This window comes from Salmo trutta, chromosome 7, assembly GCF_901001165.1.
Source record: "Salmo trutta chromosome 7, fSalTru1.1, whole genome shotgun sequence".
In the NCBI taxonomy this organism is placed as follows: Eukaryota; Metazoa; Chordata; class Actinopteri; order Salmoniformes; family Salmonidae; genus Salmo; species Salmo trutta.
Genome location: NC_042963.1, coordinates 45,774,348 through 45,801,227, shown reverse-complemented (window position 1 = coordinate 45,801,227; position 26,880 = coordinate 45,774,348). Strand labels below are relative to the sequence as shown.

At 42.1% G+C, this 26,880-nt stretch overlaps 1 protein-coding gene across 2 annotated transcripts; it reads left to right on the top strand.

Moving 5' to 3' along the window:
* Window positions 1-3,394: 3,394 nt before the first annotated feature.
* amfra (autocrine motility factor receptor a) lies at window positions 3,395-25,711 on the top strand. Of its 2 annotated transcripts, none has more exons than XM_029759120.1 (13): window positions 3,395-4,455; window positions 6,849-6,941; window positions 7,380-7,544; window positions 7,782-7,934; window positions 8,223-8,263; window positions 8,912-9,044; window positions 9,266-9,399; window positions 9,604-9,714; window positions 10,602-10,801; window positions 12,973-13,079; window positions 13,258-13,392; window positions 13,634-13,824; window positions 14,680-15,091. In XM_029759120.1, the coding sequence occupies exons 1-13, from the start codon at window positions 4,207-4,209 to the stop codon at window positions 14,858-14,860; spliced, it is 1,893 nt and encodes a 630-aa protein (XP_029614980.1). In that variant the 5' UTR covers window positions 3,395-4,206; the 3' UTR covers window positions 14,861-15,091. The 2 variants fall into 2 exon arrangements, with proteins under 2 accessions (XP_029614980.1, XP_029614981.1); XM_029759121.1 differs by lacking the exon at window positions 14,680-15,091 and adding an exon at window positions 23,297-25,711 and having other exon boundaries at window positions 4,207-4,455.
* The last annotated feature ends 1,169 nt before the right edge of the window (window positions 25,712-26,880 follow it).

Sequence of the window (26,880 nt, the reverse complement as noted above, 5' to 3'; positions counted from 1 at the left end):
ATTCCAGTTCCTGGGCCCGAGTAGTAGGCCGTTTAATTTGGGTACGTTTTTCATCCGGCCGTGAAAATACTGCCCCCTACCCTAGTGAAGTTAACATGCATGAAACCAAGGCTTTTACGGTTACAGAAGTCAACAAATGATAGCGCCTGGGGAATAGGAGTGGACTTAGCCAGCAGTAGCCATTCGAATGCAGCTTGCAAGCTGCTGTCCCTAGGAGTGTGTCACGACGTGCCAGACTTCAGTGGGTTGAGTCACTGACGTGATCTTCCTGTCCGGTTTTGCCCCCCTTTGGGCTTGTGCGGTGGAGGACATCTTTGTGGGCTATACTCAGCCTTGTCTCAGGGTAGTTAGTTGGTGGTCTCTTGATATCCCTCTACTGGTGTGGGGGCTTTGGCAAAGTGGATGGGGTTATATCCTGCCTGGTTGTTCCCCGACCCCCCCCCCCATTCTCAGCATCCAGTATCTATGCTGCAATAGTCTATGTGCTGGGGGGCTAGGGTCAGTCTGTCCTATCTGGTGTAATTATCCTGTCTTATCTGGTGTCCTGTGTAAACTTAAGTATGCACCCATCTCGCTCTCGCTCCCCTCCCAGAGAACCTGAGCCTTAGGACCATGCCTCGGGACTACCTGGCCTGATGACTCCTGGCTGTGTCCGTCCCCAGTCCACTTGGTTGTGCTGCTGATCCAGTTTCTGCTGTTTTGCCTGTGGGTATGGAATCCTGAGGTGCTGACCTGTTGCACCCTCTACAACCACTGTGATTATTATTTGACTCTGCTGGTCATCTATGAACGTTTGAACATCTTGAAGTAAGATCTGGCCTTAATGGCCATGTACGCTTATAATCTCCACCCAGCACAGCCATAAGAGGAATGGCCACCCCTCAGGGCCTGGTTCCTCTCTAGGTTTCTTCCTGGGTTCCTGCCTTTCTAGGGAGTTTTTCCTAGCCACCATGCTTCTAGATCTTCATTGCTTGCTGTTTGGGGTTTCAGGCTGGGTTTCTGTATAAGCACTTTGTGACATCTGCTGTTGTAAAAAAGCTTCAGAAATACATTTGATTTTATTGAATATAAAGTGTTATGTTTGGTGCAAATCCATCACAACACACTCTTCATATTTTCAAGCATGGTAGTGGCTGCATCACGTTATGGGTATACTTGTCATTGGCAACGACTAGGGAGTTTTTTAGGCAAAAAATTAACAGAATAGAGCTAAGCAGAGGCAAACTCTTAAAGGAAAACCTGGTTCAGTCTTTTTTCCAGACACTGGGAGATAAATTCACCTTTCAGCAGGACAATAAACTAAAACACAAGGCCAAATATACTGCTGCTTACCAAGACGACGTTGAAGGTTCCTGATTGGCCTAGTTACAGTTTTGACTCAAATCTGCTTGAAAATCTATGGCAAGACTTGAAAATGGCTGTCTAGCAATGATCAACAACCAATTTGACAGAGCTTGAACATTTTTTAAAATAATAATGTGAAAATATTGTACAATTCAGGTGTGCAAAGCTCTTAGTGACGTACCCAGAAACATTCACAGCTGTAATTGCTGCCAAAGGTGATTCTAACATGTATTGACTCAGGGGTGTGAATACATATGTAAAGGAGATATTTCTGTATTTAATTTTCAATAAATGTGTTAAAATTTCTAAAAACATGTTTTCACTTTGTCATTATAAGCGTATTGTGTGTAGATGGGTGAGAAGAACATCTATTTAATACATTTTAAATTCAGGCGGTAACAATCAATCACCATATTCTTATCGGCAGACTCAATAGGCTTGGTTTCTCTAAAGACTGCCTTGCCTGGTTCACCAACTACTTTGCAGACAGAGTTCAGTGTGTCAAATCGGAGGGCATGTTGTCCGGACCTCTGGCAGTCTCTCTGGGGGTACCACAGGGTTCAATTCTCGGGCCGACTCTTTTCTCTGTATACATCAATGATGTCGCTCTTGCTGCTGGTGAGTCTCTGATCCACCTCTACACAGACGACACCATTCTGTATACTTCTGGCCCTTCCTTGGACACTGTGCTAACTAGCCTCCAAACGAGCTTCAGTGCCATACAACACTCCTTCCGTGGCCTCCAACTGCTCTTAAATGCTAGTAAAACCAAATGCATGCTTTTCAACCGTTCGCTAATCGCACCCGCCCGCCCTACTAGCATCACCACCCTGGACAGTTCTGACCTAGAATATGTGGACAACTATAAATACCTAGGTGTCTGGCTAGACTGTAAACTCTCCTTCCAGACTCATATTAAATCTCCAATACAAAATAAAATCTAGAATCGGCTTTCTATTTCGTAACAAAGCCTCCTTCACTCACGCCACCAAACTTACCCTAGTAAAACTGACTATCCTGCCGATCCTCGACTTCGGCGATGTCATCTACAAAATCGCTTCCAATACTCTACTCAGCAAACTGGATGTAGTCTATCACAGTGCCATCCGTTTTGTTACCAAATCACCTTATACCACCCACCACTGCGACCTGTATGCTCTATTCGGCTGGCCCTCGCTACATATTCGTTGCCAGACCCACTGGCTCCAGGTCATCTATAAGTCTATGCTAGGTAAAGCTCCACCTTATCTGAGTTTACTGGTCACGATAACAACACCCACCCGTAGCACACGTTCCAGCAGGTATATTTCACTGATCATCCCCAAAGCCAACACCTCATTTGGCCGCCTTTCCTTCCAGTTCTCTGCTGCCAGAGACTGGAATGAATTGCAAAAATCGCTGAAGCTGGAGATTTTTATTTCCCTCACCAACTTTAAACATCAGCTATCTGAGCAGCTAACCGATCGCTGCAGCTGTACAAAGTCCATCTGTAAATAGCCCACCCAATCTACCTACCTCATCCCCATACTGTTTTTCTGCTCTTTTGCACACCAGTATCTCTACTTGCCCATCATCATCTGCTCATTTATCACTACAGTGTTAATCTGCTAAATTGTAAATCTTCGCTACTATGGCCTATTTATTGCCTACCTCCTCACGCCATTTGCACACACTGTATATGGACTTTCTTTTTTTTTCTACTGTGTCATTGACTTGTTTATTGTGTTATTGGCTTGTTTATTGTTTATTCCATGTGTAGCTGTATTGTTGTCTGTGTCACACTGCTTTGCTTTATCTTGGCCAGGTCGCAGTTGTAAATGAGAACTTGTTCTCAACTAGCCTACCTGGTTAAATAAAGGTGAAATAAAAATAAAAAAATAACAAAATGTGGAATAAGTAAATGGGTATGAATACTTTCTGAAGGCACTGTAGGTATGATGCCTTATTCTGAAGGAGGTCCCTTGCTGAGACAACATGGCTGCGTTCACACAGGCAGACAAATTCTGATATTTGTATAAACGGCCAACTAGAGCGCTCCCTGATCCAGCCAATCCAGAGAGGAATCCAGATGCGCCAAAACCGGAAGTACACCGAAATAGACGCAATAAGGTGGAAACTCCGAGATATTGCTACAGCAACATGCAATAGGAGGGTCGACACAGTTAAGGCTTTGACGTTTTTTTCAGAGACGCCGATTTTCATTTGGCGACATCGTACATAGTTATCAGCGTGGACGAAATGTCATAGAGTTTTTAATCCTGGTTACTAGCTAGCTAACGTTAGCTAGCTAAACTGTTGTTGTTGATTTACCAGTCGTCCATATACCTAGCTAGCCAGCTAGCCAAGGAGAATACATATCAAACGTTACCACTGTATTAGCTACAAACGAGATAATGAAGTTAACGTTTTCTAAGTAACGCTAAATTAAATGTACACTGCGCATAAATCGCTGCGCCATTTCCTGCTTGCTTGCTAAAATTCTAATAGTTCGCCTAATTTCAGTTTGTGACAAAACAGAGTCAGTGTGCCATATAAACAGTCGATAAATATATTTTCAATAACCAAAAGTATAGTATTTTCATATGTTTGAAGCTGGTGTACTGAACTGAAAGTAAAAGAGCACATTTAAAACGGGAAGGAAAGATATAGCGCCCACAACATAGCTACCGCTTTTTGGACTTGCTTTCAATGAGAATTACATATCTATTACTTCAATTTCTATGTGTATTTGGTGGGGTCTTCCAAAAGTGACATTGCAGCTTTAAATCACTAGTTGATAAAAAAAATCTCTCGAAATAGTAGGTGTTCACTCAATACGTTTTATCTGAATTTTCCAAAGTGGCAAACCTTGCACCAGTCAATATGCCTTTGCTGTTTTTGGAGAGATTTCCATGGCCCAGTTTGCAGACATACACAGCTCTGAGTGCTGTATTTCTCACTGGGTCAATATTGAGTGGCTACTGTACTGTCCCAGAGCCAGTAGAGTACACACAGACACAGAGCAGTACTCCTGTAGAAAGTGATGATGTTGATGAGGACCCAATCACCAGCCTTAGCGATGTGGCAGCCACTGTCCGGTTGTACCTGGTCTCAGACACTGTTTTTGTTTGGGTAAGTTCATAAACTCCGCTCCTGTGGTTTGTTGATAGTCATGCTTTGAATTGTACTGAATTATCTGATTATTGTGTAGCGGACTAAACTCCACTCCACGGTAAAGGATGTTTAATGATATACTTCACCAACGGCGTGGAGCTGAGAACAGGCTTTGCGGAATCTAGCTCCGACTACATCGATTTGCCTGAGGTCAATACTTCAAAAAAATAGAACTTATGAAACGGCCAACTTGTACCTATGTTTGTCCTCTGTAGTTGCGTGCCTTTCTTTGTTTGCTGAAATCCATACTTTTTCAATAAAGGGTTAATCAAATACAACTACCGACTGTTTGCTCATTGGTGTTGCTCTAAGATGGCAACTCAGTGTAAATGCGCATGTGCCCATTGAATCTCAACAATGAAATAGTCAGTGGTGGTATTTGATTAATGTTTATTGAAAAAGTATAGATTTCAGTAAACAAAGGCACGCATCTACAGAGGACAAACAGGTACAAGGTGGGTGTTTCATATTTTTTTAAGTATTAACCTTGGGTGAATTGATATAGTCCGAGCTACAGTAACAGTCAAACGTTTGGACACACCTACTTATTCAAGGGTTTTTCTTTATTTTTACTATTTTCTACATTGTAGAATAATAAAGACATCAAAACTATGAAATACCACACCATGGAATCATGTAGTAACCAAAAAAGTGATAAACAAATCAAAATATTTTTGAGATTCTTCAATGTAGCCACCCTTTGCATTGGTAACAGCTTGGTACACTCTTGGCCTTCTCTGAAACCAGCTTCATGAGGTAGTCACCTGGAATGATTTTCAAACTGTCTTGAATGAGTTCCCACATATGCTGAGCACTTGTTGGCTGCTTTTCTTTCACTCTGTGGTCCAACTCATCCCAAACCATCTCAATTGGCTTGAGGTTGGGTGATTGTGGAGGCCAGGTCATCTGATGCAGCACTCCATCACTCTCCTTGGTCAAATAGCCCTTACACATCCAGGAGGTGTGTTTTGGGTCATTGTTCTGTTGAAAAACAAATCATAGTCCCACTTAGCACAAACCAGATGGGATGGCATATCGCTGCAGAATGCTGTGGTAGCTATGCTGGTTAAATGTGCCTTGAATTTGAAATGAATCACAGACACACACCATCACACCTCCTCCTCCATGCTTCACGGTGGGAACCACACATGTGGAGATCATCCGTTCACGTACTCTGCGTCTCACAAAGACACGGCAGTTGCAACCAAAAATCTGAAATTTGTACTCATCAGACCAAAGGACAGATTTCCACCGGTCTAATGTCCATTGCTCATGTTTCTTGGCCCAAGCAAGTTTCTTCTTCTTATTGCTGTCCTTTAGTAGTGGTTTCTTTGCAAGAATTCGACCATGATGGCCTGATTCACGCAGTCTCCTCTGAACAGTTGATGTCTGTTACTTGAACTCTGAAGCATTTATTTGGGCTGCATTCTGAGGTCCAGTTAATTGCCGATTTCTGAGGCTGGTAACTCTAATGAACTTATCCTTTGCAGCAGAAGTAACTCTGGATCTTCCTTTCCTGTGGCGGTTCTCATGAGAGGCTGTTTCATTATAGCTCTTGATGGTTTTTGCAACTGCACTTGAAGAAACTTTCAAAGTTCTTGAAATTTTCCAGATTGACTGATCTTCATGTCTTAAAGTAATGATGGACAGTCATTTCTCTTTGCTTATTTGAGCTGTTCTTGCCAAAATATGGACTTGGTCTTTTACCAAATAGGGTGATCTTCTGTATACCAACCCTACCTTGTCACAACACAACTGATTGGCTCAAACACATTAAGAAGGAAATAAATTCCCCAAATTAACTTTTAACAATGCACACCTTTTTAATTGAAATGCATTCAAGGTGACTACCTAATGAAGCTGGTTGAGAGAATGGCAAGAGTGTACAAAGTTGTCATCAAGGCAAAGGGTGGCTACTTTGAAGAATCTCAAATATAAAATATATTTAAAGTTGTTTAACACTTTTTTTTTTTGCTTACTACATGGTTCCATATGTGTTACTTCATCGTTTTGATGTCTTCACTATTATTCTACAATGTAGAAAATAGTAAAAATAAAGAAAACCCTTGAATGAGTAGGTGTGTCCAAACTTTTGACTTTGTACAGTATATTCCAGAAATCCTGGTCTTGGCTCAACGCTGTTGGGGAAGTTCATCAGAAACTTCCTGTACCGCGGAGATTAGTCCGCTAGATATTGTGCTGAAAAATAACAAAACCATCGCGAATGAGACTTTCGTAACCTGGGACAAACTTTTACCTTGATATTGAAATAATGGATTTGGGATAGTGTCAATTTGCTGTTTCATTTGTTGGCTGATTTAACTTTCAATTCAATATGTCATGTTGATCAGGTGATGGTGAATACAGCCTGCTGTGTCCTGATGCTGATTGCAAAGGTGATCCAGTGCGTTGTCTTTGGGCCGCTCCGTGTCAGTGAAAAACAGGTAAGTAGGAATATGTTTTGTTTTTCTAGGTAATGTCATTCATTAACCAGGTAGCCTAATGTTTTTCCTTGAAACCCTTACTGCAAACTGCCAGGTCCCCTTTAACTGGGGTATAATGGGAATGTCATTTCATTAGTAGTCATTGAGATATGCATGCTAAGATAGTGGCCTCTATCATAAACATTTTATTATGCAGCTGAATTAAATCCTAGCCAATTTAGGCAATGAGTGATTCCTCACGAAACCCAGACGAGAGGCCTGGATAAGGCCAAAACGTAATAAATATGCCAATCTTTGATAAATCATTGCTCAATTATGCTTTTGGATACAAATGTAAAATATATGTCAACAATCCTTACTCAAAACAAGAAAGCTATTGCGACTAAATCAAATGTTTTAACGGCCTATCTGCCCTGGCTGCTTTCTCTGTCTATACAGCACCTGAAGGACAAGTTCTGGAACTTCATCTTCTACAAGTTTATCTTCATCTTCGGGGTGCTCAACGTTCAGACGGTGGAGGAGGTGGTGATGTGGTGTCTGTGGTTCGCTGTCCTCGTCTTCATGCACCTCATGGTCCAGCTCTGCAAGGACCGCTTTGAATATGTTCGTTTTCAATAGTCCTATATAGGAGTTATCCTCTTCTGGCAAACAATAAGTCACAATATTGTTTTATCATTTGTATTTAGCCAATATCTGTAAGGCTAATCATTAGTGTCTTTGTTTTATAAAACAAACTCTAATTTCCCCGGTTCATGATTAGGGTTTTTAATGTTATGATATTCTATTATCATCCACGGCAGTATGGTACTTTATCACTGAGTCTTGTGTGTGTTGTTACAGCTGTCATTCTCACCCACCACTCCTATGGGCAGCCATGTGAGGGTTCTGACCCTGCTGGTGGGTATGCTGCTGACCTGCTGTGGCCTGGCTCTGCTCTGTGGTCTGCTGGGAAATCCCCATGGCGTGCACACCGTCGCCTTCATGGCCGCTGAGGTAGGAGGCCTGGAGCTCGCTCCCCAGGTGGATCTCAACTGTTTGTCCTTGATTCATCGTGTCTTCTCTCCTCGCCTCAGGAGAGGAATGTTTCTCCAATGCATTTTGAGATGGAGGCGACATTTAAAAAGTCTATTGGGTCCTCTTGCCTTTGTTTCTCTTTTCTATGTGAATAAACATTTGCGGTGTAGTGCTTATCTGCCTGTTTTTAATGTATACATCATGGTCTTATCTGATGATGCTCCCCATTATCTAACCAGACTATTGTTTTCTTATGTTTCCTTTTAGTGTATGCTGGTGTCCGTTAGAACTGGACATGTCATTATCCGGTAAGTGATTGTGCAGGCAATTGCCAAAATATTGTATATCTTGTATAAACTCATTACCAACTGGTGGTACATCTTGTTAACGTTCCCCAGCAAGAAAACCAAACATGGCACTCAAACAGAAGGGGGAACTAACAAAGAGTCACTGACATCAAACAAAATGAAATAGGTGGGGTTCTGAAAGATACTCTTGGGGCTGTCCACTGAAAGTTGCATAGCAACAACAACTTGGACCTAAAAGACACCCACTAAGTGTGCCCACTAAGAGGCAAATAAAAGAAAAACCCACACCAAACTCAAAGACAGGAAGCAAACCAAAATGTTGGCGCAAAACAAAAACGGGGAAGATCAGATAAAGGATTGTTTGTCTAGAAATCTAATGGGGAGTTGACCTTCCACATCTCTCCAGACAACTGGAGCCATGGGCCAGCCACTCTTAAAAATCACCTGGGCCAGCACAGGTGAAACACCTTCCCACTAACAAGATGACAAACCAGCACAGGTGTAACACAAACTGACTAACGAAGTGACACCAGTCTGTGCGCCCCACGTGCTAACGTCCAACCTCGAAATATAAATGGAAATCCAAAGCCTGTAACAATCTGAAAAGGCCGCACGCACGCACTGAACACCTGTTCCTGCTCCCTCCAGGTACTCTATCCACCTGTGGGACTTAAACCATGAGGGCACCTGGGAGAGTAAAGGATCCTACGTTTACTACACTGACTTTGTGATGGAGCTGGCTCTGCTGGGGCTGGACCTCATGCACCACATCCACATGCTGGTGAGTTCAACACCCATCCTCACATCCACTCACTTTCACACAAAACAACTGCACAAGAGTGGCATGTCCCTATTTGACTTGTTACTAGGGTCGTTACTAGTGTCCATTTATCTATAGGTCCCTTCATGTTGTAACCAGAATATCTTCTTTCTACCAACTCTTTCTCTTATCCTCTCCTCTTTTCTCCTTTTTCTCTCCCTCCTCTCCCCTTCTCCTCTCAGCTGTTTGGTAACATCTGGCTCTCTATGGCCAGCCTGGTGATCTTCATGCAGCTGCGTTACCTGTTCCATGAGGTGCAGAAGAGAATCCGTCGCCACAAGAACTACCTCCATGTCATCAACAACATGGAGGCCAGGTTTGTTGCTCAGTCAGCTACCTTTTATCTTTCTACATACTGAACAGTACCTGTATTTATTTACATTACATTGTGTTATAGCTGTATCCATCTATGCTCTGAGGCATATTTGAAGGCAAAAGGTTGAAAGCAAAAGATTAATTTCCATGATCTGAAAAGAAAATGGACAAAGTATTGTTCTTCTAAGTATATTGTTGATTGCAGGTTTGCTGTGGCCACCTCTGATGAGCTGGTAGCAAACAATGATGACTGTGCTATCTGCTGGGACTCCATGATGACAGCACGCAAACTGCCCTGTGGACATCTCTTCCACAAGTGAGCAGATATGCAAAAACGCTTAACTCCCATGCAGTGCGCATTTCAGCAACCACAACAACTATCTATTCTGCTATACATACCGTAATTTCCGGACTATTAAGCGCACCTGAATATAAGCCGCACCCACTGAATTAAAAAAATATATATTATTTTGAACATAAATAAGCCGCACATGTCTATAAGCCGCAGGTGCCTACCGGTACATTGAAACAAATTAACTTTACACAGGCTTTAACGAAACACGGCTTATAACAAAAATAAATAGGCTTTAACGAAACACGGCTTGTAACAAAAAATGTAAAATTAGCAGTAAGCTTTAGTTGTCTTTTTGCACTGAGTCAATTCCTCACGCTGCTGTTTCCAACGTCTTATTATCAACTCATTAAGACCAAGCTCCCGTGCAGCAGCTCTGTTTCCTTTTCCAACAGCCAGATCAATCGCCTTCAACTTGAAAGCTGCATCATATGCATTTCTCCTTGTCTTTGCCATGATGAGGGTGACAAAATAACTACCGTAATCAGAATGATGGGAAGTTTGAGCGCGCTCGATTTAATCTAAACAGTAAAGAAAAAAGTTGTTTGACCTTAACCCGTTCGGCAATTTCATTGGTCTAATGAAAGCTTCATGCCGCCAAAAAACTGAGCACGTCACAGAATGTGTTTTTTTGGAGGAGAAAAAAATTGAAAGAGGTAACAATCCATATATTATCCGCGTCATTGTTTAAGCCGCGAGGTTCAAAGCTGGGAAAAAAGTTGCGGCTTATAGTCCGGAATTTACGGTAATAACTCCAGTCCATTATCATGATTTAACATTATGTGCCTAGTGCTACATAAAATCAAAGCATTATTCTGGTCACTATTAACAGTGTGTTTTTGTGTGCCCAGCTCTTGCCTGTGTTCCTGGTTGGAGCAGGACACGTCGTGTCCCACGTGCCGTATGTCTCTGAACATCAGCGAGGGGGCTGGAGGAGAGAGAGAGGAGAGGCAGAGGGAGCCCATGCTGGAAGACAACATGGGCCCTGGAGGCCCCGGGCCAGAGGCAAGGCCACACCTCAACCAGCACAACCACTTCTTCCACTTTGACGGTGAGGCCCCAACACTCACCCTGTATACTCACTTTTCTACTTTTTTTACTAGCACTCAGAATCAGAACCAATTTATTTCACAGGGACAGGACATATTAATCAACCTTTAGGCTTAAGTGTAAATCATAGTCCCGCATCCCATTGTGACATAGCTATGCGTTTCTGAGACCACCGTCTGCGAGGGACGCACTAAGTTCCCAACCAACGTATCTCCGGTATGTGTCCTCTATATTCATTTGAGTGTGTTGACAGTTGGAGAAATTGCTTGAGCCGCGCTGAGAAGTCTAAAAGTATCAAAGCCAACGGTCCAATATTCTAGAACATTCCTTTGCGTACATAATTTTGCTCTTTAAAAGTATGTAAATAAGTAGATAGGTTTTATTGGTTTCTCGCAGCCAGACTGAATTGTACACCAATTTACATTCATAACATGAATAATTAAATAATTATCAAATAGTAAAATCCTAAACCAGTAAAACACATTTAATATAATACAATGTTAAAATATGCAATATACACTGAGTGTACAAAACATTAAGAGCGCATTCCTAATATTGAGTTGCACCCCCCCTTTGCCCTCAGAACAGCCTCCATTCGTCAGGGTATGGACTCTACAAGGTGTCGAAAGCGTTCCAAAGGGATGCTGGTCCATGTTGACTCCAATGCTTCCCACAGTTGTGTCAAGTTGGCTGGATGTCATTTGGGTGGTGGACCATTACTGATACACAGGAAACTGTTGAGTGAAAACTCGGCAGTGTTGCAGTTCTTGACACAAACCGGGGTGCCTGCCACTTACTACCATACCCCATTCAAAAACACTTAAATATTTTGTCTTGCCCATTTACCCTTTGAATGGCACACATACACCATCCATCTCTCAATTGTCTCAAGACTTAAAAATCCTTCTTTAACCTGTCTCCTCCCCTTCATCTTTACCGATTGAAGTGGATTTAACAAGTTATGTCAAATTTTATTTGTCACATGCACCAAATACAACAGGTGTAGACCTTACCGTGAAATGCTTACTTACAAGCCCTTAACCAACAATGCAGAGTTAAAAAATAAATAAATAAATAAATAAACTAAAGGAAAAATAGTAACACACAATAAAATAGCAATAACTAGGCTGTATACAACGGCTACCGAGTCAATATGCGGGGGTACGAGGTAGAGGTAATATGTACATGTAGGTTGGGTTAAAGTGACTAGGCATAGATAATAACAGAGTAGTAATGTGTGTGTGTGTGTGTGTGTGTCAGTGTAGTATATGTGAGTGTGTGTGTGTGTGTGTGTGTGTGTGTGGAGTCCACTGAGCGTACATCAAGCCTGTGCAAGAGTCAGTGCAAAAAATAATAATAAAATAAGGGTGTCAATGTAAATAGTCCGTGTAGCCATTTGATTAACTGTTCAGCAGTCTTATGGCTTGGGGGTTGAAGCTGTTAAGAAGCGTTTTGGTACCAGACTTGGCTTTCCGGTACCGCTTGCCGTGCGGTAACAGAGAGAACCGTCTACGAACCGTCTTCCTGGTGCCCAGCAACATTAAGGCCGTTATATACAACTTCAAATATTACATTACTTTTCATAACACTTTACACAATACATTAAGTGTGTTCCCTCAGGCCACTACTCTACTACCACATATCTAGAAAATATATATTTCCACACAGGGTTGGCAGCTTCATGTTCAGCGTCATTGATGAGGGCGAGGAAAAGGACCGGGCCAAGGAGGGTCCCCTGGGCCACCCCACATGAGGGACTCCCATTCAGATGTGGCACCATAATGACCTGTTGTCTCCTGTCAGAGAGAAAGTCCCAAACCCATAGGACTATTTCAGGCCTCACCCCCATTGACAGGATATTTTTGATTACAGTAGTTAACCCTGTCAAATGCTTTACTCATCAATGTAAATGTGTCAGTGTTGGCTATGAAACAAAATGACATCTGTAGTCCCTACTAGTTTTAGTTTTCTGGATCAGGCCTCAGTATCTTTAGGGCCTAGAGTAACACCCATAAAATATGCAGATCGACATCCTCTCAGTGGTTACTCTGACACAGTTGGTGACTATTCAGGCTTTTCTCTCAACACTCTAAATCCATACACAGATTAGAGAGGACACCTCTCCATGAATATCTAATGAGCTTGACCGTGCATGCATTTCACCCCTACTAGGTTCTCGCATTGCCAGCTGGCTGCCCAGTTTCTCTGTGGAAGTGATGCACACAACCAACATCCTGGGCATCGTACAACAGGTCAACAACTCCCAGCTCAATGCCATGGTCAGTGTTCATGGGGTCCATCCATTACTTTTTTTTTTACCAGTGTCTCATTCTATTCTTGTTAACTTTCACCTGTCCTATTCTCTCATGGCAGTAACAATGAATATAAGGAGGTAAAGAAAGGAGGCTACATTAGATGTTTGAAATAATGATACATCTCCTCTCTCGCTATCTTTAGGCCCATCAGATCGGGGAGATGTTTCCGGAGGTTCCCTACCATCTTGTGCTACAGGATCTGCAGCTGACCCGCTCTGTGGAGGTCACCACTGACAACATCCTGGACGGACGCATCGTGGTTCCTTTCCCCATACAGGTCAGTCAGTCCCACACTGCTACAGGGAACTCCACACGCTGGTTGTGTGGGTGCTTATGTGGTCTCCTTGGATGTGACATTAACATAAGGAAGGGCTAAAATATAGTTGAGGGTCAATTCATCCCATGAGCCGATACCCAAAATGACTTGAAAAGCCTTCTTGGGACACTTGACTTACACAGTAAGTTTAGAGCATACCTGACTTCCAGGTCTGCTTAAAATGTCTGCTGTCTCCCTCCAGCCTGTGGACCACTCTGCCTCCCAGGTCAACCCCTCCCCACAAGATGTGGGTGGGGCCAGCGGGAGTTCAGAGTTCGTGACCCCCGAGGTGGAGGACTTTGATGTCAGAGGCAGCCGCTTCTCCAAGTCAGCCGAGGAGAGACAGAAGATACTGCTACAGAGGAAAGATGAGCTACTGCTACGAGCACAGAGGTACTGGATCTGCTTATTTAAAGTTAAAAAGAAAGCACTGACTTCAAAGGAACACTTCCAGTTCCTAACCTGCTAGCCTGGATTTCAAATTAATCTATTATGGATGTTGCGAATGACGCAAATTGTCTATTTTATCATATTTACTACCTTTCTATGCTCTGTTTGTGCCCACTTGTCTATTAGAATATTTGGTCCTGTATGCTACAGGGGTCGTAGCCTGTACTTTTCACCTTTCATGCTGCTCTATTCCATTCAGCTCATTGTGTTTCTCATGCTCCTGTTGATGGTACTGATCTCTATTGTCAGCGATGGCTAATAATGCGCCCTGATCATGAGGCTCTGAGCAGCACTGACCCCATTAGCTCACCGATAGCCATGTCCCCTGGCACCAGGACATTAACACGCCTGGCTTTAAATAGTACTTGTCTTCTTTCAAATACTTTTTGCCAGATGGGCAGGGTCTGCAGTTGCACTTTTGGGACTATTCTATTGGTTCCATTGCACCAGGCAAGCTAAATCAATCTGAGCTAAAGTATTTTTTTTTAAATAAGCCAATATTAAATACCACCCTAGCTTCATGTCCACATCCTGGCTCAACCTTAACCCTAGCCTCAACCACAACCCTAACTCTAGCCTCAACCCTAACCCTCAACCACAATTCTAACCCTAGCCTCAACCACAACCCTAGCCTCAACCCTAACCCTAGCTTCATGTCCACGTCCCGGCTCAACTCTAGCCTCAACCTCAACCTTAGTCCTAGCTTCATCTCCACATCCTGGCTCAACCGTAACCCTAAGAACCCAGCAGAGGTCTTAAAAACTAAAACCAACTCCTCTCCTCCTGCGCCCCTCTCAGGAGATATCTGAGCAAGAGCCCAGAGGAAAATGCTGCTGCTATGAACGACGATGATGAGTACGATGAAGGTCTGCCCTCTCTTGAGGATGACATCCCAGCAGGCTCAGTTTTAGACTCTATGACCCTGCGACGCAGAAAGTTAGCGGCAGCTGCTGAGCGCCGCATGCACGCGTACCAGTGAAGAGGCTGGACTGGGAACTAGGTCCGGGATGATACCAGTATTGCCATAGTCGTTAGTATCATGGCAAGAAAACAAAACACAAAGCGGATTTAACTTGTTTAGGAAAAACATCCCTGATGTTGGAATCAAACGTAATTATGTTGTCATCCAGTCACATGTATTTATTTTCCAAGCTGTGGCAAACAATATCTTGCATACAGCAGGTTATTAAAGGACCAGAGTTAGATCTGCTTCGTGTTTTCATTTTGTCATGGCCATCTTTTTGTGATACTGGTATTGTCACAGCCCTACTGGGAACCAGTAAGATTTATACTGGTTACGACAGGTCTCACTGTACCACCAAACCTGCCCCTCTACAGTCCATCTAGGGCCGGAGTAAGTAACCTACTACTGAATGGACTGTCTATCCGTTAAATTAATCTGAGAAATGTGCATGATTACATTTTTTTTCCACCCTGTGTTTTAAACAAGAGATCCCAGGCTTTGTCACAACGGACCGTGAACGGGAGTCCCATAGGAGGGCGCACAATTGGCCCAGCACCGTCCGGGGTAGGGGAGGGTTTGGCCGGTGGGGCTTTCCTTGGCTCATCATGCTCTAGCAACTGCTTGTGACAGGGCCAGGCACCTGCAAGCTGAATCCCGTCGTCAATTGAACACATTGGTGCGGCTGACATCCGGGTCAAGCAGGCGGTGTGGTAAGAAGAAGGTAGCCAGGCGGGTCATGTTTCGAAGGACTCATGACTCGGCCTTTGCCTCTACCGAGCCCATTGAGGAGTTGCAGAGATGCCAAGGGACCTAATTCGGGGAGAAAACTGGGTAAAACATTTTTTTTTTTTTATTGCTTGTGGCCATAACACCCTGTTCAGGGTCAGGCCTGGTTAGTACTGAGACGGGAGACTGCCTGCCAATACATTATTAGACAAAAACCTGTATTGTCCACATTTCTGCTCTTATCCTTACCATGAAGAAACATTGAACAGACAGTCTCCATCTACTTTCGGATACTGCAGAGTCTAGTACAGTTTGATGTAGGAAAGATCTATTTTCTGTCCTGAATACATATATAGGCGCACATACACTCTTCACTTTTCAAAGAAAAACGTTCAGTTCCATTGCCTTGTGTATTGATAGTGTGCCACTATGATTCATAGCTAAAAGTCACATTTTAATTTGTATTATAAGAAGTTGAAATATGAATTGATTCTTAATTTGTGTACATGCCTAGATGGCATAGGTAGCATTAGATTGTCTACATTATTCCTCAAAACCTTGGGTAAAGGCTTTAGCTGGATCACACTATTTGAATGGTACTGAGCTACAGTGCCTTTGGAAAGTATTCACACCCTTTCACTTTTTCCTCGATCCTGACTAGTCTCCCAGTCCCTGCCGCTGAAAAATATCCCCACAGCATGATGCTGCCACCATCATGCTGCCAGGTTTCCTCCAGACATGACACTTGGCATTCAGGCCAATAGTTGAATCATGGTTTCATCAGACCAGAGAATCTTGTTTCTCATGGTCTGAGAGTCTTTAGGTGCCTTTTGACAAACTCTAAGCGAGCTGTCATGTGCCTTTATTGAGCAGTGACTTCCATCTGTCCGCTCTACCATAAAGGCCTGATTGGTGGAGTGCTGCATAGATGGTTGTCCTTCTGGAAGGTTCTCCCATCTCCAGAAAGGAACTCTGTCAGAGTGACCATCGGGTAACAGTCTTGTTAGTTCCAAACTTCTTCCATTTAAGAATGGAGGCCACTGTGTTTACATTTACATTTTAGTCATTTAGCAGACACTCTTATCCAGAGCGACTTACAGTAGTGAATGCATACATTTCATACATTTTATTTTCTCCGTACTGGTCCCCCGTGGGAATCGAACCCACAACCCTGGCGTTGCAAACACCATGCTCTACCAACTGAGCCAGTTGGTGACCTTCAATGCTGCAGAAATGTTTTGGTACCCTTCCCCAGATCTGTGTCTCAACACAATTCCTACGACCTCAAGGCTTGGTTTTTGCTCTGACATGCACAGCCAACTATAGGTCCTTATATAGACAGGTGTGAGCCTTTCCAAATCATGTCCAATCAATTGAATTTACCACAGGTGGACTCAATTCAAGGTGTAGAAACATCTCAAGGATGATCATTGGAAACAGGATGCACCTGAGCTCAATTTTGAGTCTCATAGCAAAGGGTCTGAATACTTAAGTAAATAAGGTATTTCTGTTTTAATTTTTGTATAAATTTGCAAACATTTCTAAAAACCTGTTTTTTTGCTTCGTCATTATGGGGTATTGTGTGTAGATTGCTGAGGATTTGTTTATTTAATCCATTTTAAAAAGTCAAGAGGTCTGAATACTTTCCAAAGGCACTGTATGTAAGGATTTCATAACACAGGGTTTCCCAAACTCTGTCCTCGGGGGCCTCAAGAGGTGCCCATTTTGGCTTTTACCCTAGCACTACACAGCTGATTTCAAATAATCAGCTAACCATAAAGATTTGATCTTTTGAATAAGCTGTATAGTGTTACGGCAAAACAAATCTTGCACCCCTTGGGGTACCGAGGAATGAGTTTAGGAAACACTGCCATAACACCTTCATACCTGTACATAGACATCTACGTCTTGCTCATTTTATTTTGCATTGCGCAAAGTATTTGTAGTAATATTTTATTAAATTCATGCGGTGTTGTCCTTTTTTTAAATGTCTCTCTATGCATGCATCTGGATCATCATGATCTGCCGGAGGCTTCTCTTCTCCTAGTATTCCCTAGTAGAGTTGCAGAATTCCAGAAATCCTGGTTGAAAGATTCCCAGAATCAAATTTTTCTGGACAACCTGGGAAGTTTGGGACTTGTGTTTTTGTAGTTACAACTCTCCTGAAATGGACAGCTTTTTACCTGTCTCAAATCTTTAAGCTTGGTCTTTGTAGACCTTGACTATACTATGACGTTTGTGTTCTTGTTTTGGTTGCACATTTGCACCTTGAAACAGTATTTCTTGATATGTATAGATGGCACGGTATCCATTGGACTATCAACTGGATGATGGAACTGTTTACAGAATGGTTTGTAAAATTATTTAGCAAAAGTGCGTACGTCACTAAATCATAGGAATGCATTTTGTTCGCTTAATTTGTGCCTAAATTGAACAGTGGATCAAGAATTTTATATATATATATATATATAATCTTTTTTGTGTAAATACTTTCATAATGACTGTATTATACATGTGAAATGACCCTATACTAATACAATGCATAACTACTATAGATGCTTTAACCCTGTTTGGTCTTGTTTTAGAAACAGTAGTGTTTTCTTTACAACTGTACTTCAGCTTCACATGTTGGAGATATGAGTGGTTTTAAACCTTAAATGGGTCATCCAGTTGACATCCTGCATAGCTCTATACTACACATCACGCTAGTTTCCGCCTTCTCACCTTCTTTGCCCCCCACCAGTTTGGATCCCTATACAGTATTACTATGGTACTCTGTGACTGTGTGTAATTTTTCACTAGAGGGCAGTAAGAGTACACTACAGTTTCCAAGGGAACGTTCACTGTCTCAATCATTGAGGGTCAAATGCTCCCTCTTCATGATACACTATGCCCAGGTTAAACAGAACAACAATATTTTACAGTAGAGATCGTTGTATAGAGCACATCCCCTGGTATGACCAGTTTTTAAAGTCTATTACTGGCTGTTAAGCTTCTAGCAACAACGTATGTAACTGGTTTATGAGCATTCAGATTTAAGCTATGCACCTTTTAAAGGCAATGTTTTTTCCCCGCTTTCGCGGAGACCTTATTCACGGTAAACACTACATATGTCGGCTCAATCGGAAATTACATTTAAATGTCAATTGCGCTATAATGTGAATCTCACGCGGTCTAGCCTAATTTTGTGTTTTGTATGAGGAATGCTACTACTCCTGACCTCTCACCGTTACAATGGCCTTCATCCAGTGAGACTGATTGATGGTTTATCTATGTCTAACCAGGTCAACCAAGGTCATGGGAAGTCGAGGCATGTGTATGTCACCATCCGTCTGTAACTGTCAGCCATGCATGCCACCTCTCTGTAGCTTCTCCTCTAAAGACTGGCAGCAAGGCCTTTTGAATTGTTTTAGGACTTTAGGTAAGAGAGAGAAAGGAGAGGCATATTCCGAGAGGGAGGTAGAGGTTTACTGAACAAAAATATAAACGCAACATGCAACAATTTCAAAGATTTTATTGAGTTACAGTTCATATAAGAAAATCAGTCAATTGAAATAAATGAAGTAGGTCTTAATCTACAGATTTCAATGACTGAGAATACAGATATGCATCTGTTGGTCACAGACCTTAAAAAATAAAAGTAGGGGTGTGGATCAGAAAACCAGTCCAGTATCTGGTGTGACCACCATTTGCCTCATGCAATGCGACACATATCCTTCGCATAGAGTTGATCAGGCTGTTGCTTGTGGAATGTTGTCCCGCTGTGCGAAGTTGCTGGATATTGGCGGGAACTGAAACACTCTGTCGTACACATTGATCCAGAGAATCCCAAACATGCTCAATGGGTGACATGTCTGGTGAGTATGCAGGCCATGGAAGAACTGGGACATTTTTAGCTCCAGGAATTGTGTACAGATCCTTGTGACATGGGGCCATGCATTATCATTCTGGAATGTGAGGTGATGGCGGCAGATGAATGTCACGACAATGGGCCTCAGGATGTCGTCACGGTATCTGTGCATTCAAATTGAATAGATAAAATGCAATTATGTTTGTTGTCCGTAGCTTATGCCTGCCTATACCATAACCCCACTGCCACCATGGGGCACTCTGTTCACAACGTTGACATCAGCAAACCGGTCGCCCACACGCCGCCATACATGTGGTCTGGTTGTGAGGCCAGTTGGACGTAATGCCAAATTCTCTAAAATGACGTTGGAGGTGGCTTATGGTAGAGAAATTAACATGCAACAGCTTTGGTGGACAAACAGCTTTCCTGTAGTCAGCATGCCAATTGCACACTCCCTCAAAACTTTACATTTGTGGCATTGTGTTGTGTGACAAAACTGCACATTTTAGAGTGGCCTTTTATTGACGGCACAAGGTGCATCTGTGTAATGATCATGCTGTTTTCAGCTTCTTGATATTTCACACCTGTCAGGTGGATGGATTATCTTGGCAAAGTAGAAATTCTCACTAACAGGGATGTAAGCAAATTTGCTTACAACATTTGAGAGAACTAAGCTTTTTGTGCTTCTGGAACAATTCTGGGATCTTTTATTTCAGCTCATGAAACATGGGACCAACGTTGCGTTTAGATTTTTGTTCAGCAGAAGTAGAGAGGAGAGGAAGAGAATATGGAGTAGAGGGAGAGGCCACTGAATCTCTGGCTGCATTATGAGTTCTGGTAAATTCACACTGAGAAAAGCGCCAAGAAGAAGAGAGACAAATATTTGCTTGTTTTCTCAATGTGTACTGAAACTGGGAATCGGAGCAAACCCAATCAACAGCTTATTAATAGTTTAACGCTGGATATCTGACCGCTGTGTTAAAGCCTAACAATATTTGGAGAAATATCTAATCAATATATTTACATAATTTGCACCTAGATTACCTAGTCGTGTTTACATTCACGTAGAGCTATTCCGCCAATTCCCTCCTTGGGTACACCCAAACAGGTTATCAAATGTGTGATAACACAAAATATACAATGAGTTGTATTAGCTAGCATGATTAGACTCTAACCTCGGTAAATTGCCTCGTCTTGCCACCAGTGTTGGAGATAGAGATAGCACCGGGTCCTAAGTGGGACAACTCCAGTGGAAGAACAGCGTGGTAATGCTGCTGGTATAAAGTGTTGCTGAGCCTCTTATCAGGCTGACCGGCCTCTCATTCTCTCTGCAGGACAATGAGCAGCTGAATTGAGTCTTAATTGGTTCTGCACCAGTCAGCTGCTGAGGGGTGCATGTGAGATACAGTACCTATAGCTAGTCTAGTGCTATTTGCCAGACTCATGGCACTCCAGTGACTGTGGGAAGAGACTAGGCTATAATATCTGGTGGTACTAAGGTATAGCTATACCTCAAAGGCCCTGGTGGTTACAGTATTCACCCCCAGTGTTACAAAGTGTGATTAAAATGGCTTTATTTTTGTAAAGTGGAAGAAAAATGTTAACATTTATTTAACAAAAATATATGAACAAATTAAAATATGTTGATTAGATAAGTTTTAGACTTTCCATAACAAAGGGGTTGAATACTTATTGACTCAAGACATTTCAGCTTTTCATTTTTTATTAATTTGTAAAAACAAAAACAGAATTCCACATTGATGTTATGGGGTATTGTGTGTAGGCCAGTGACCCAAAAAATATTGATATAATCAATTTTAAATTCAGGTTGTAACACAACAAAAAGTCAAGGGGTGGGAATATTTTCTGAAGGTACTGTATGCATCTTATCTAGTAGGCACACTCTCTGTTACTGTGTGTACCTTTTGGCTTGGATTGAGTTGAGTGGCCATAGTATGTAGTCACTGAGCAAATATCTCACTTAGAATATTTATTATATTTTCCCCCATTTCTGCTCCTACCTCGTTTGCATCTCTCCCTCCTGCTGCTACCTCCAATGGGGTAAAGCCAAGGAGTTAGGGCCTGGGGCTAAACGCCCTGCGCGACCCCCTCTGTGTGTGGGTTCCACTTGTCAGGTGATGGTGGATATCTGAATCCATAATTTAGCACATGATGCCTCCCAGAGGAGGCTGTGGTTCAAGAGCTGGTGACCCAAGTCTCCCAGCAGCACATCCACTGTCATGACGCCTTGAATAATCACATTTTCATGAATATTAAAGCTGCCCAGATATGAAATGCAGTCAGATAATTTTATTCTACCCTTACATCTGCATTGTTGTTGTTGATTTCATCTCTATGCAGTCCAGACTCTCCCTGAAAACAAACCAATTTGCTCAATGAATTGTGTGAGTGGCTGGTGAACCATTACTTATGCACTGTAAGTTCACTGCATAATGTAAATTAACCAAAATCAATAGATGGAGGTTAATCTCATCTATGCTATATTTAAGCCGTAAGAGCTAGTGGAGTGCGCTGGAGTCAAGGTGGTCTCACACCTCCGTGGTTGAAAGCCCCCAGCGCCAGTGCTTTTGAAGATAGCAGGATAGTCACCGCTGACATTTGGAGGTAGCGCTCCTCCAAGCGTAGGGGAATTGAATTTCAGATGGGCATCGCTCATAGCGCCATGACCTGTGCTCAGTTTAGACATGTTGCATCATGAATAACCAGTAGAGTGTAAAAGGAAATGGCTCAGACTCCCCAAACAGGGGAGGCCCTGAAATCCTCCTTTAAGTGATTTTGACACAAAAATCCACTTTCCTCAGCGTTTCGCCACTGTTAAAATCACATTCTCTTCACTCGGTTATATGAATTCAATTTACCGTTTCATTTCTATTGCTGTGTCAGTAATATGATTGTCATGTTCAATAAGATAATGCTTCTCATCCAAGGGATTCCTGGGGTACTGGAATAAAAGGCTGTGACAGAGGCTGTCCTCTTGGTCATTCTTTAACAGATTAAAAGCTTATTTGAATGATATGTTTTCTTACAAATGCTTGTTTACTGGGAAGACTGGAGGAGCCACTTTGAACGGTTTACAAGCTGCCATGTCTGGGGGCCTTTATCGTGTGGCAAAGATATGCAAATGGTGTACACTGATATTAAGTCAATATGAAGTCAAATTAATGAATGGGTTTTGTATTGCTATTTAGAACAACAGCGTAAACATCAATATATATTAGTATCATTTTTGCCATTCCATGAACAGTGCTATTTTTGAAAAGCAAAAACATACACAGAGATTGGTAGTAACAATAATAACATACTCAAAATAAGTATTGCAGTAAGCAACCCCTTGTTTCCAATTTTAAAATTCCCCGTGTCTTCAATTACTGTGAGTCATTAGATATTGATGGAATAAAGTACATTCAGTAATGACACTAACACTCCATACTTAGTGGTTATTAAAGGTTTGCCATGACAGTGTAATTGTAAAAAAGTAGCTACCCACTGGACAAAAAATAGTTGAATCAGCACTGTTTCCACTTAATTTCAACAAAAAATATCTATGTGATGTTGAATCAATGTGGAAAACTGATTGGATTTGCTAAACATCAACTTAAGGGCATTTAGTATTTTTTCCCACCAAACTCTTTCCCTAAAGCCAATACATTTTTCGTTTTGTTTGTTCACGTTGAATTCACATTAGTGAAAATCGAAACTTGACGTTGAACTGATGTTAGTGCCCAGTGGTTAATGGATTCAGTTCAATTCCAAGATGGCCTCCTAACATGACCCATCTCCATTCATTATTTTCAAAGAGGACCCTCCATAATAGTCTTGATGGTTAGACCAATACGTATTCTCCCTTTTCCCAGGTCAAATCCAAAATGGACCTCCTTGTGTGACCCATCTCTAGTCATCCTACTAGAAAGTGTTGGTGAGACCATAGCCATCTCCGTTAGACCATCCTCAGGTGCACAATAACTCCGCAGGATGTCCCTGCTGATCTGTGTTCAATGGCCATTGAACTTATCACAGGCTCTTGAGGAAATCTGTATTGACCTGTGTTTCATGACGCACATTAGAGCCTACTGGCTTTATTCTACCACGGTGTCCTGTTCTGTCTGACCTTCCTGAAGGAGAGAAAGAGAACAAGAGCGTGAAGGTGAACTTCTGCAACTGACATATTTGAGCTAAAGTTCTCATTAATAGGACTTTAACAGCTCTTTAACAGTGTCAAAACAATGTTATACAATGAAGGAATAGGTGTGAAGGCAAGGGTTCATGGGAATATATTCATTGTAGGGCACCTGGAGCATAATAAATGTCATTAATGTCAATACAGGTCTGTAATTGTCTCTAATTTGCTCCATGAAGCCTTTGTCCAATTGCATTTACCTACACCAGCCATGTTATACCTAATTAAAGATCACAACTTTCTCTCACGGATAGTGACATGTTATTGTCATTTATATTTGAGAAATGGTTGTCACTTGTATTGTAGGGGAAATTAAGCAGTCATTATAATGATTTATAATAATAAAATAATTAAACTCATACATGTTCCATAAAGGATTATTTCACCATTTATCCCAACTGCCGGCACAATAAAGGGGCCAAAAAAATGCTTCCTCTGCTACAGAAGAAATTCAATAAGGCTTTTTGCTACTATGATTTGGTAACACTGCATTCAGTTTGAAATCTGTTTTACCTCAGTTGTACGTGAATCCAATACAGAGTAATTCAACAGCCAGTCTCTTCTCTTTGAAGCAATAAACATTTCAGTTAATACTTTCAGTAAAATGACAGGGCAGGGACACACCACATCTTTTTAAATCTCCTGAACCATCTCCTGTGAAAATCATTTTTTGCAGCAAGAATTTGGGAGATAGTGTCATAGAGATAGTGTCAACATGAAGCCAAATGATAACTCGTTAAAGTAGTCTACTGTACAACTGCTAGGCAGCTCATGGACGATGTGCTACACTCACAGCCTGTTGTATTGGCGCTCTCATTCAAGAGAGACAAAGTATGCTGTAGAACCCGTCATAGGTGGAGGACATCATGGAGGGTGCTTCCTTGTGGAATTTAGAATTTTGTAAACCCACAGCATTTTTGAGAATTGGCAATCTCATCCTCAAATATCAGTTAGTCAACCTGTGGATACAAGCTATAATGTGATAATAATACTGTGTTTTAATATCTAATAATACATACTTCATTATCTTTAAATATTACATTATTAGATCAACTTTACATGACAAATATATGAAAAGCTAATTTCTTGATAAATTATTAAGGATATGTATTCAAGGTTGTGGCTTATGGAGAGTATATAGATCTGTTGAAGCTTAACTCAACATGCCTGGTAATACTGTCATTAATGTTATCGTTACAGTATTAAACTCTCCCAAAACATAGCTAGGCCTACTTTTTTCCCATTTTCATTTCCATTATCTTTCCAGACGAGGATGTCGCCTGCAGATAGTGAACTTTAATTTCTGTCCAAGGCTTCAAAAAACCTTTATCATCATGCAACTTTAAATATGCAAAAAGGAGTCCTCATCAGTTGTTATCTCACTAAACCAATATTATTGTCATTGTCAGTGAAAAGCGTTGGACATGGTGCTCTCTTGGTGCTGAAATGGATTGATAAAAAGCTTCAGTACGGCACGTATAGAGGCTTAGATATTGCCAGGAGCTTTAAGAAGAAAACAAAGGCCTGGCTTAACCTTTTCAAAATACAGCTAGTTAGTTATTATTCTGTGTTATTGGTTATCTTCTGGCACAGAAACCTTTCCAGACTACATGATTCCTTTATATTGGACTTATATGACTCCTAGAGCAAATGTCCTTCTTTCTACCCATCTCCAGTAAGAACTCTGACTGAAATCTCACTGCCGCACCAGCATCAGCAATGGCCGAGGGCAAAGTCTTGGTGCCATATCCAACTCTAGCTTTTCAAAATGGAAGATATCCACTATAACAGGCCTAAAGGACACTCATCCTGAGTACAAAGTCAGCGGTAGAGGCAAATACTGGAGGCGTAGGGGACATAGATAGACCACTAGTGTGTAGGGGGTCAACTGTTACAGCCTTAGGGCAGTTCATGATGTTTGTGAATAAAATTGAACTATATATGCTGACATTGAATGTATACTGTTGTACTTATGATTGTTATTGGCTATTCATATGGGTTTTAAAGGTGTAATGCTTCTTAACATTCTGCTAACCATTACCTATGACTACTGTCGGTTGAATAAAACAAAAAGCCTGTTTTAAAAATTTAACTTTTGCTTTAATACATTCTTCTACCCCGATCTGGATGGATATTAAGTGTTGATGAAGAAATAACAGGTTCATGGGTGCTCAGTGCTCAAACTGACTAACCATATACAATTATCCCAGAATAGGCTAGTGAGAGTAACTAACTCTCAGGGTTATTATAGCAGTGTAAGCCCGGGGCACATTTAATCCAGGTGTTTAAACACACATCTGCCACCAATCAGTCAATCGATCAAATATATTTATAAAGCCCTTCTTACATCAGCTGAAGTCACAAAGTGCTGTACAGAAACCTAGCCTAAAACCCCAAACAGCAAGCAATGCAGGTGTAGAAGCACAGTGGCTAGGAAAAACTCCCTAGAAAGGCCAGAACCTAGGAAAAAACCTAGAGAGGAACCAGGCTATGAGGGGTGGCCAGTTCTCTTCTGGCTGTGGAGATTATAACAGAACATGGTCAAGATGTTCAAATGTTCATAGATGACCAGCAGGGTCAAATAATAATAATCACAGGGGTTGTAGAGGGTGCAACAGGTCAGCACCTCAGAAGTAAATGTCAGTTGGCTTTTCATAGCCGATCATTGAGAGTATCTCTACTGCTCCTGCTGTCTCTAGAGAGTTGAAAACAGCAGGTCTGGGACAGGTAGGACGTCTGGTGAACAGGTCAGGGTTCCATAGCCGCAGGCAGAACAGTTGAAACTGGAGCAGCAGCATGACCAGGTGGACTGGGGACAGCAAGGAGTCATCAGGCCGGGTAGTCCTGAGGCATGGTCCTAGGGCTCAGGTCCTCTGAGAGAGAGAGAAAAAGAGAGAGCATACTTAAATTCACACAGGACACTGGATAAGACAGGAGAAATACTCCAGATATAACAGACTGGCCCTAGACCCCTGAAACATAAACCATTGCAGCATAAATACTGGAGGCTGAGACAGGAGGGGTCGGGAGACACTGTGGCCCTGTCCGACGATACCCCCGGACAGGGCCAAACAGGCAGGATAAAACTCCACCCACTTTGCCAAAGCACAGCCCCCACACCACTAGAGGGATATCTCCAACCACCAATTTACCGTCCTGAGACAAGGCCGAGTATAGCCCATGAAAATCTCCCCCACAGCAGGTCAACCCGGACAGGAGTCACTGACCCGGACAGGAAGATCGCGTCAGTGACTCAACCCA

Excerpts from the sequence above, each read along its gene's own strand:
- amfra (XM_029759120.1), top strand. The coding sequence starts at position 4,207 with ATGCCTTTGCTGTTTTTGGAGAGATTTCCATGGCCCAGTTTGCAGACA. Across the intron at positions 4,456-6,848 it reads CAGACACTGTTTTTGTTTGG|GTGATGGTGAATACAGCCTG; the intron begins GTAAGTTCATAA and ends CATGTTGATCAG. Across the intron at positions 7,935-8,222 it reads TCGCCTTCATGGCCGCTGAG|TGTATGCTGGTGTCCGTTAG; the intron begins GTAGGAGGCCTG and ends GTTTCCTTTTAG.